Source organism: Eurytemora carolleeae, unplaced genomic scaffold (genome assembly GCF_000591075.1).
Source record: "Eurytemora carolleeae unplaced genomic scaffold, Eaff_2.0 scaffold574, whole genome shotgun sequence".
Lineage (NCBI taxonomy): Eukaryota > Metazoa > Arthropoda > Copepoda > Calanoida > Temoridae > Eurytemora > Eurytemora carolleeae.
In genome coordinates, this window is record NW_019396467.1 from 19,542 (window position 1) to 31,339 (window position 11,798).

General features: G+C 31.5%; 1 protein-coding gene across 2 annotated transcripts; it reads left to right on the top strand.

Moving 5' to 3' along the window:
* The first annotated feature begins 3,322 nt into the window (after nt 1-3,322).
* On the top strand, nt 3,323-9,408 carry LOC111703835 (uncharacterized). 2 transcript variants are annotated; one of them, XM_023475900.1, is made up of 8 exons: nt 3,323-3,406; nt 4,058-4,134; nt 4,210-4,405; nt 4,945-5,012; nt 5,096-5,197; nt 5,831-5,935; nt 7,719-7,893; nt 9,219-9,408. In XM_023475900.1, the coding sequence occupies exons 1-8, from the start codon at nt 3,389-3,391 to the stop codon at nt 9,333-9,335; spliced, it is 858 nt and encodes a 285-aa protein (XP_023331668.1). In that variant the 5' UTR covers nt 3,323-3,388; the 3' UTR covers nt 9,336-9,408. The 2 variants fall into 2 exon arrangements, with proteins under 2 accessions (XP_023331668.1, XP_023331669.1); XM_023475901.1 differs by lacking the exons at nt 7,719-7,893; nt 9,219-9,408 and adding an exon at nt 7,936-8,299.
* The last annotated feature ends 2,390 nt before the right edge of the window (nt 9,409-11,798 follow it).

Here is an 11,798-nt window from a genome sequence, read left to right on the forward strand (position 1 = left end):
AAACTTTTAAACCTCTATATCTTTTCAAGCTAATGGCGTAATCCTTTGATATTTCAAACTTAGACTATTTGATCTAACAGAATGCATAGTTTGAAATATCTAAAGTCTACGACATTTGGTTGAGAAGATATAAAAATTAGAAAATAAGATTTTGTTTCAAAGACTCATTTCCTTTGCAAAAATACAAATATGTATTGCGAAATCTAATTATTAAGCAAAAAGTGTACAAAAAAAAATCGCGAAATATGATTGAAATTATACATTTTTGAATAGCCCTTGATCCTGCAAATAAAATACGCTAAAATATTTGCAAAAGTTTTAAAACCTAAATGTTTATTCAAGAAAAAATAAAATGTTGCTAATTCCCCTTTAAAGGCATCTGTCAAAAAGTTCCTTTGCAGAAATTGTGCCTTCTGCTTTCTTTTGTTATAGGCTTTCCAAAGGGCTATAGAATGTTGATATCCAATGCCTGGAAGTAGGTCTAAATATAGATTTATTCTGGTAAAGGTAAATAAAGCATTCATGCAGTATTCCTGAGGACTCAGGCATAAGTTATAAAAGCCCAACTTTTAGCCTAAAGTGAAGGGAATGTATTTTTTAGAAAAGTAAAAAAATGTGAACAGCCTCAGACATACTTTTTAAGTTATCGCAAAAAACCGATAGAGGTAAAGAAACTGTTTTTAGCAACATATTAACATAGATAAAGATAGATTGCGCATAAGACGGCATTTTTCATCTTGAAAGATATAAATGTACAAAGATGTTTTAAAGATATTCCTATTATATAGATTAACTAGGTCGGTTGTGAACATTGGCTGTTCAAAATAAGGCATTCATGCAGTATGCCTGAGGACTCAGGCATAAGTTATAAAAGCCCAACTTTTAGCCTAAAGTGAAGGGAATGTATTTGTTCGAAAAGTAAAAAAATGTGAACAGCCTCAGACATACTTTTTAAATTATCGCAAAAAACCGATAGGGGTAAAGAAACTGTTTTCAGCAACATATTAACATAGATAAAGATAGATTGCGCATAAGACGACATTTTTCATCTTGATAGATATAAATGTACAGAGATGTTTTAAAGATATTCCTATTATACAGGGTGTCCCACATCATATTAGACCGAGAACGGGTCTAAATTACGATTTTCGGGACTAATTAGAAAATTTCATTAGAATGAATCATTTTGAAAAATAACATAAGGCTTATTTAAGAATTTTCTTGCGGAAAATGATAAGTTTTTCGAGTATTAAGGGTTTATTTTGGTGTTAAAGATTGGAGGCAATCTAATATGATATGGGACGCTCTGTATAGATTAACTAGGTCGGTTGTGAACATTGGCTGTTCTTATGTCATTGGGTACTTGTGGTGTACATAAGTTATGTAGAGAGAAATTTAAGTTAGTTTAGTCCTTCTCATGTCCTTCTTCAGTTCTCGTCAATATGATATATTGCTCAGTGAAATATTGTTCTATTAGTTCCATTCCCGGAGTTATTTTACACTCTATTAGGAAATCCATTAAACACCAAACCACCCCGCTTATCATTGAAACACACTTTGACCCCTAGAAGTATGAGTTCGCGGACTGTACAATTCTTGGTGATTTTGCGTACATAAGCTATGTTTATTTATTCATCTATGCATATTGAGTATGCTGAAAACTACAAATAACCTTAATTTCTAAAATAAACTGTGGGAAGTCGTTTATTTTTGTCAAACCCTGCACCATTTTCATAACAATACTCGGTTTTCCATTTTCGGAGAATAAAATTGATCTTTAGCATGCTGCATTTCTGAATTTATGCAAATTAAATAAAACATAGCATAATAATTTTAGAATTTTTACAAATGTTAAAATACATTATATAAGTTTTTATATTTTAAAAATAATAATCAGAAAATTATTTTTACTTTTTTGTATCAAAATGCGTCNAGTTTCCGTGAATTTCTCCGCTTGGATAAAATCCATTTTTGGATTGACTAATTTTAAAATTTTTGGTAAAAGAATGTATTTTATATAAAAGTATACGGAGATTTTTTATTCTACTCGACTTGCTCCTCGACATTGTTATTGTTATTGTTATTGTTATATTTTAATCGTTTCCGTTTTAAAAATGTTATAATTTTGTTATAATTCTTCCAAAAAACATTACGAAAAATGGACGAGAAAAAAATTAAGAACAAAACCCGGAGACGTCCGGACGAAGAAAGGAGAAAAAATGAAAATATTCATAGAATTAAAAATAGTTTTAAAAACAAATTAATTGTTCTTAGTTTACTAGATATTAACTGAGAACTAAATAACAACTTTCAAATCGGAATTTTTTTCACAGAAATTGTAGAAATTCATTTTAAACAATTAATATCGAATACCTCTAGTATTGAGATTTCCATAATGGGGTTTTACATATTTGTACCTTATTAATTAACGAGAAAATTAATAATTTTGTACAGATTTGTTTCAATGAAATGAAATCAAAATTGTCCAAATACCTAATACCTCCTTCAATTTTAAAGACACAAACAGGAAAAACCACTTCAGATAAATTTTTGACACATCTCAGTCCAAATGTAGAATTTTGTAATTTGTAACTATATTTATTTGAAAAAATGTGCTCTAAACGTTTCCAGAAATATAATCAGATATATCTTAAACGAATTAAAGGAATTGAGTCTTTGTAACAAACTCTGATTTTCTTATACCTATATTTTTTCCCCTGATGGTGTAAACCTTTGATATTTCAAACTTAGATTTTTTTATCTAACAGAGTTGCATATATATAGAGATTAGGAAATCATAGTTTGTGACAAAGACTCAATTCCTTTAAAAGCCCTGATAATAATTTTATTTAAAGAAAGAACGCAGATGAAACACATTCCACAGCATTATGGTGTCACTGTATTTTCTGAGAAGACTTCTCAAAAAAATCCATTGATTTGGCCTGATCTTTTTGATTTTATGGATAATTTACTGACAAGTTCTTGTGACTACTGGTTGCTGACTACTGGTTTCATACCTGTTCAGTGCAATGCACTCATGCAAATCTGACAAATTTCATATTTTCTCTTAATTTATCATTTTGTTCTACTTTCTTTATATTTTAAATTATCTTAAAGATTTATTGAAGCCAGGCGGCTCCTGAAAATGATACCTTGACCTTAAAAAATTCAAATTAGTTATTATGTTTTACAAAAACATAACATTTTATGTTTGATATAAAAAGTCTAAATGCTATTTTATATCTCTATCTATTCAATGATTTGTTTATAATTACATATGTCTATTACAGCATATGTTTGAAAGATATAAAACAAGTTTCCAAATAACAGCAAATATTGCATTTTATTATCAGTATTCCAATTTAGTTCGATTTTAGGGAAACACAAAATGAGATTCAATTTAAAGGTGTTGGAACATTTCATAGAGAAAATTTCACATAGAGCAAAATCAAAATGACATTTTTCAAAAACTAGGCTTTTAGGGCGCTGCGCGCCCATCTTCTATTTCAATTATAAACATTTTATCTTTGTATACATTGTAAAATAAAAACAATTAAAAGTTTGCGTATTTTATAAAAAAATGTCGTATATTTTCAAAATTTAATCAAAATTTGGGCCCGATCGGTTCAGCCGTTTTGACGTTTATCGAATACAAACAAACAAGTAGACAGACAGACAGACAGACAAGAAAAGTATAAATATATAGATGTAAAGGACATTTCATAGAAAAAGAAACTCATAAAGTGACATTTCTTGAATAGGACATTTAATAGACAGAACATGTTTCTAAGAGAGGTAGTTTCGTGAATAATTCAAGGTTTTTTAGTTTTTGTGGCGTCACAAACAATACTAATAGTTAAAAGCGAAAATATGCAAAGTTTGTAAAATGAAAAATGAAAATTAAAAAGATCACAGTGGATGTTCGATTTATTACGATTTTTTGAAGAAAAAATTTACCTATATCTGTGAGAAATTTTCTTTGTCTATGAAATGTCTTTTATGAATAGTCTTATCTACGCGATGTCCTTATATGAAATGTCCCAACACCGATTAATAGGATATACTTAACACCGAACTTTATCCGTTACATGAGCCTGAAGGGCCAGCTTACGAAGAACTAGTTAAACATTCAAGGTTTAGTATTTATTACATAAAAAGTTAAGATTTCTCAACTGTATTAGAAAAAATACGTTTCCTATTTTTGTTAAGGAACCTCTTTCTTGCTGAAGGTTCGGTAACCCTTCAAGATTTTTTACGCCCAGAGGCTGTGACAGCAGCTGTAGCTAACATCGATGTAAACATGACAAATGCTTGGAATACGGACGGAGAGCATAATATTTTCCTGGACACAGGAGATCCGGAATACCTTGAGAATCACATCAGAAATCAGCGTTTTCATACCAAGGTAAAAATTTAATCTGATTGTTTTGAGTCATAATAACAAAATGAATTAAATAAATAATACGAATTTTAAAAGACTAGCCTTAGAGGGCGCTTCGCGCCCATCTTCTAAATTAATTGTGAACATGTTCTCTTTGTGTACATCGTAAAACAAAACAAAAATAATTCGCGGATTTTCACAAAAAATTTCGTGGATTTTCAAAATTTTCAAAAATTTAATGAAGATCGAATTTTGATGGAGACAAATATTTGAAATTTTGATCATTCATAAACCTTCCCTGTGGTCACGTGAGGTCCCACAAAAAATTTGGGCCCGATCGGTTCAGCCGTTTTGACGTTTATTGGATACAAACAAACAGACAGACAGACAAACAGACAAACAGACAGACAAGCCAAATTTATATATAGATTTCGTAAATTATACATTTGTTTTAATCAAAGGCTGAGAGAAGATTCGGAAAAATTAAATGTGGGGCAAAATGTAGCTTTATTACAGGTTGCATAATGTGCGGTGATTTTATTTGTAATTTTATCTTATTGTAGGTTTCATCTTTAGCTTACGATATGCTAGATCCAGAGGGCCCTTTATCAACATTGTATCGTGACGATAAGTAAGAGTGAAATTTTGTTAGCCTGTGAATAATTATTGATTTATTACACCGCAACCTACCAAGTGTGAAATAATGATGTTTAGTTTCCGTGAATTTCTCCGCTTGGTGCTTGGCGTAGATAAACTCTTTAGACTGGAAGACCCTCTTGGAGCTCTATCTGTCAATATATTCCAACCGGGAGATAGGAAAAAATTAGTTTTAAAGTTGATTAAATTGATATTAATTTTGGACAAATTATTTTTAAAGCAGTGGAAGTTGCCGTCCGAAATTCGAATTGTTCGAATACCATTACTCAACAATTGACAAACTTCGTTAATTTGTTCGAATACCTTAATTTACCATTACTCAACAGCTGACAAACTTCGTTACAAGCTTATATATAAATTATATAGCATTCAATAAAACCGGAATATAAAGGGGGGGGGAGAGGTTTTGAAAAAAATGAAGTTTGGGGGTAGGGATGGGTATGAACGGAATAGGGGGGGGGATATAAAAAGATTAACGTGTTGGGATGGGGGCTGATATGATAGTTTGACAGGTTGTGTTTACATTATCAGCTAGAGTTTCTAATTGAGATGCGTCAGTGTATTTTCGGACAATTATGCGGTCTTCAGTCAATTCAAATTTCGGAAGGCATCTTCCTTCCACTGCCCTTTAGAGATTTTGAAAAGTAAGGAAATAATTTTTTTTCTGAATATGCATGTTATATTATTATTTTAGTTAAATACAGCCCTGTATTATTCGGTTCACATTGTAGTCTACTAAACTCTAGTGTACTGTAGTCTCAGGACCAAAACTATTCTTTGATTAAATTATAGGCATAGCTGGCATTTTGATCAATCAAGTCATTCTGTTACAATAATGCTGCAAAAACCTGATGCTGGCGGACATTTCAGGAAAACAGGCCAAATTAGACGAACCAGGTAAATACAAAAAAGTGTGAATGGAAATTTTAAGTTTGTCTTAAAATTTAAAAGAACAAGTATAGAATAGATCATAAATAAATCAGAAATTTAATAGTCAAATAAACTGTGCATACAAATAATCCAAAACACAAGACGGATTGGATCATCATTATGGTAATACAGTTATAAACAGAAAACTCCAAAATATGAAGACGACTTTACATCAAGACCAATTCTGGAATATAGCGCGTTTGATGTTGTTACAAAGCAAATAGTTTTGCTAGACACTTATAAAATAACTAATTAAGTGAAATGGGTTTGTTTACACTGTACAATTGCTGTGTCTCCTGCTTATTGGACTATAAAAGTCATAACTTGAGTCTAAAAGTCGTCTTTCTATTTCAGAGTTTTCTGGTTATAACTGTATTTTTGGAAGAAATCTTTGCTTAAATTTTCACAACAATAAAAAAATTGTATTCTTTCAAAAGAAATTTGGTTTCGCGGATTTTGTTTTCAGCTTTCCAAAATATTTTAGAATCTAATTTTTATTATACCTAAAATCCGAAAAAAATAAAAATTACGATTATTTTTACAAAACATTGATAATTCCGGGTTTTTTACTCACGCGGATGTATATTTATTTTTATATAGTTAAGTATAGTATTTATTTTCAAACACAAAATACAAAATAATAATGTATAAACACGAAAGAAAATTTATTATGAGCCAATTCAAAATATAATGTTTGATAATTTTTTTGATCCTATTTGTTGAAACAAAGTATAAATATTGAAATCTCAACTAAATATACTTTTAATTGTGCATTTACAAGTAGATAATTAGTCAGCACTGGAATAATCAAGACATCTTCTGGAATGCATTAATTGAACTTATAAATACATATTGATTCAGCAAAAGGCAATGTATTCTCGTTGACTGTAGTAGACTTTGACATCTACCATTAGCAAAGGGTGTGAACGCATACTCGTTGACTGTAGTAGACTTTGACATCTACCATTAGCAAAGGGTGTGAACGCATATTAGTTGACTGTAGTAGACTTTGACATCTACCATTAGCATAGGGTGTGAACCCATACTCGTTGACTGTATTAGACTTTGACATCCATCATTAGCAAAGGGTGTGAACCCATTCTTGATGACTGTAGTAGACTTTGACATCTACCATTAGCAAAGGGCGTGAACCCATACTCGTTGACTGTAGTAGACTTTGACATCTACCATTAGCATCTACCATTCTCTCGTTGACAGTAAAAAGGTTATATTCACCCTGTCCCAATTAACATGGAAATTGAGTCGTCTTTTTAAATAAGTTTTGATTCAGTACAGTGATATGGACTGTCCCATGTATTGCTCCGGGTCTTTGGCAGAGGCCCGTGAGTGCCGGGGACTTGAGATTGTCCCAAAGACCACCCAGAATCCCGACACCAGGTTTTGTTTCATCTTATCAGAGACTCAAAAGCCAGGGTACAGTCCGAGAATCTCTGGGTCTTTAGTAGAGGCCCAACAACTCAGGACAGTCCTGAGAAATAGTAGGCAAAAATACCTACTATCATTAATGATATAATTAATAAGAATTATGTAAAGAAATTGTTAAAAGAAATTAAAAAATCGTTTATTATGGGACATTTTATTTTTTTTGTGTTCCTTATTACATGTTCAAGTATCTGAACAATCCGAATGAGAGAAGATTAACAGCTTCTCTTTGTTTGCTTGTGAACTCGTTTTCATTGCATTGATATAAGCGCCGACCACTGTAGTAAATAAAGAAACAATTTTTTAGGCATGATAAGAGTGAAGAATTATTCTCAGTATTGAATGAAGTAATCCAGAATGAAAATGAGCAAGATATGGAGAAGAATAAAGAACACGAAGAAACAAATTCTAAATCTGTGAAAACTTTAAAGTTTGATCCCGGAACTCTGAGTATATTTAGCGGATCTACCTCTCTTCATAAGGTAACTCAAACTACATAGTTCCAACAATACAGTTTTTTTCAGTATGTAGCCAGCTCGAAAACATCCAAACAGCAAAGCAGAATGGACCTCCTAGACGATGCCATGAACGGATTTGTTATGCTTTTACACTGCAGAGTGAAGAGCTCCGCAAGACTTCTGCAACTATTTGCAGTGGTTCAATAACGTTTATGATGCTCATACAATGCTGCACTGTCCGACCCACTGCCGTTTGAGCTATTAATTATTTCAACAATTGTTCATCTTATCTTCATCACACGCTTTTTTAGTGAATAAGTTTTCATGAAAATTAGATTACATATTATAAGCGCCACTGAAAGAAAATCATTGCTCATTTGAATTACTTCTTTGTATAATAACAATAGATAAAATAAAGACAAAAAAGTTATTTAAATTGAGCACAATAATGTTGAAATAAGACAAAAAGTGAAAATCTGCAAAATATGCTAGTATGAACAAAAGTTCAGAAACCTTTCCCAGAGTCATGTGAGTTGCCATAAAAAAATAGGCCTGATTGGTTTAGCTGGTTTGACGTTTATTGGATACAAACAAACCCTGCAAACCAGCAAAGTGTTTGTTTATTGTAACTAGGCTTTAAAGGCGCTTTGTGCCCATTTACTATTTCAATTGTGAACATTTTCTCTGTGAATACATTGTAAAACAAAAGCAATACAAGTTTGCGGATTTCACAAAAATTTTTCGTGAATTTTTTAAATTCATTGGAAATCGAATTTTGAAATAAAAACCTTTCCTGGGGTGACGCTAGGTCCCCCAAAAATTTGGGCCCGATCTGTTCAGCTGTTTATTGGATACAAACAAACAAACACCGAGACAGACAGACAAGCAAAATATATATATATAGACTAGGCTATGCAGTGGTCGGCGTTTATATCAAAACAAAAAAGACGACTTTTCTATTTAACTGATGATTTCTTACAAGGGTTTTTCAAGTTACAAGTTTACAAGCAAACAAAGAAAAGCTGTTAATTTACAGCTTCTCTTAATTTACAGCTTCTTATAATTTACAGCTTCTCTGTGTTCCATGTTATATGTGTATCCATGCTGTTTTGTAAGCTTGGTAGATATAAAAATTGAAATCGAAGGTCGTCTTCATTGTATTGATATACGACGACGACGTTGCAGAACTAACTATAGCTGGGATCAGCCATGTTTGTCCCCAAACCTTAATTATTTACATAGGACCTGCCCAGCTTCCTTTTACAGTGCTCCAGGTTTCTGACAATTGTGATTTTGGAGTTTCAATTTCTTTAACAAAAATGAAATGACTTTTAATCAAGGCATTTTAGGTTACTTGTGTACACGGAACCAGGAGTAGGCAAGTTGCAGTCTTATGCTACGCAACGCGTCAGGGTAAAAAAAACTCACCAGAAGTTCAAAAGCTATTTTGGGGGAGGGTTAAGTAATATGTTTTAAATAATCCTTTTGTGTAATATGCAGTCAAGAGTTTGGGAAAATATACGTAAACAAGTACTGTAATAAGTTATTTTTTTAAATGCTAGATTATTGCATGTGCAATTGTACATTTTTTTAAATTATTTAGAATTTCTTTTGTTAGTGCATGGGTAACTTTTTGACTGAGTTTTCTGTATATTTTTAGAACACACTAGTAAACGTATCAATTTACCTTTAGTAGAAAGATACAGGAAAGGCAACCTAAAAAAACGTACGGTAAAAAGCAGTCGTCACTTTACCTAAAGTCACTGAGATTCACTAGAAATAATAGTGGTTTTGGTTCCAGGGACGTACATCTAAGGTTGAGTTTTCAGAATAATTGTTTACTAATTTAGTTTTTCCCCCCCAAAAGGCCTCTTCTCATGTGCAGGAGAATCATAAATTATGTTGTCCAGATCATTAGTCAAAACAAATCTTGCATTAAATTCGTATGAAGGATCATAATAGATGTCAAACTAATCCTAAATCATTTTCTACAAAGCCTTCAAAATCTATTTTTTAAATAAATTTTTACGATTTTGGGGTGTTCATGGTGTTTTTACTGCCTAGTTCTACATCCGAAAATCTCCTTTTTTAGGATAAAAATATTGCAAAGTTTTATAAAAGCAAACTTTGACCGTATACAGTTTTTAAAGCAGGAGAAGCTTTATTAATCGTTAAATATTTACTGGTTTACAAGTTTTATGTTGAAATTTCCCATTAATATAATTTCTTCAGATTTTCTAAATAATTAGGATCTGCAGAAATGGTGCTCAAAATTTCGTTCAGTTTCTGAATGAAAAAGGTTAATGTTTGCTCCTTGAGATCTAAAAATATTCCCAACTAGTTTTATACTATTCTTTCCACATTTTAAATTATGTCTTCTCAAAAAAACGATGTTTTATCTAGAGTTTCATGCTCATTATTTCCAATATTATTCTTATATTTATCACTAGGCTTTCTTTTTTATATATCAGAGGTTTATGCCTTACCAAGGTGTATCTGTATCAGGGTAGCAGGAATATTCAAAATTTCCTGAATCGAAATTATGGAAAACAAATTCTTTATAGTTCAATTCTGTTATCAATTCATGGAATTTATTAAATTTTCCAAGCAAGCTACGAGTTTTTAAAGAACTAGGCGTTTAGGACACTTCTTGCTCATCTGCTATTTCAATTTTTAATTCTAATCTGTAAGAATCTTCTCTTTGAATTCAATAATATTTCGGACACAAATTTTTGTAATTCATAAACCGTCCCTGGGGTCATATGATGTGAGGTCCCACACAAATGTGGGCTTTCGGTTCAGCCATTTTGACGTTTATTGGATACAAACTTACAGACAAAAAAGTATATATAGAAGAGATGAAAAATAATTTGATTGATTAAAAAAAAATTCTAAAAATCTTCAATATCATAATATTTACATAATATTTCAGAAGCACTATTTATTGTTTCTAACTCTATCAAAGTATTTGTAAAACCCTGATTCTGATCACCCTGTATTATTCATGACCGATACTGGCTAATATGTACTATAATCCCGCTCTCCTCCCTCCACAGATCGACCCACAACCACCTAAGGAGAAGGGAAAATAATATCGGGATTATACAGAAAAGAGACTTATAAGGAAGGTTCAAAGGAGAAGTAGAAAATAGAGGATTTTAAACATGAAAACATTTGGATATTAAAGGAAAAATTAAATGGAGTATAGAAATAGTAGGTTTAAACAGATCATATTCAGCAAATAAGCAACCAATCAGAAAACGAAGATATCCCAGAGAAACCTAATTGTAACTTAGGTTTTCTCCAATCATTATTTTATAATTTTTAGTTTCATTTTTAATAGATATAATTGATAATATTAATTGTTAATGTTCCATTTTTTATCCCAAACGTTTTAATCGCAGCAATTTAATTTTCCTTTCCAAAAATGTAATTATTTCCCGTACTAATACATGCAATCACCAACATATTTCAGGATTTCATTGAAACCTAAACAAAACATTGAAAACATCCTCATTACAAAATTTAGAATGGTACGAAATGTTGAATGTAACAGAACGCCAATATTACAAAACATTCCAAATTACAAAACATCAAGATTTTTCTTTTCTAAAATATTATTACAAATGAAAGGAACCACCCAATGGGAGGGGGGTATCTATGCTTCTACAGTTTCCTCAGATCCAGAGGCGCAACTAGGGGGGGGGCGGCCTAGCACCTGAGAGGGGGGCGCCCCCCCTGAAGAATAAAAAGAAAGTTTGGCGAATATCAATATCACAGGAGTCAGGAATAATAAAACCAAAATAGTTATTGCAGAAATTGTATTCTACTATCGTTAGTTAAAAAAAATATTTTTATCTTTCTGAATTCTCAAGGCTAAAGGCTATTGTAAACATTTAATGTAAAAAAGTTCCAAACTGTATTCAAAC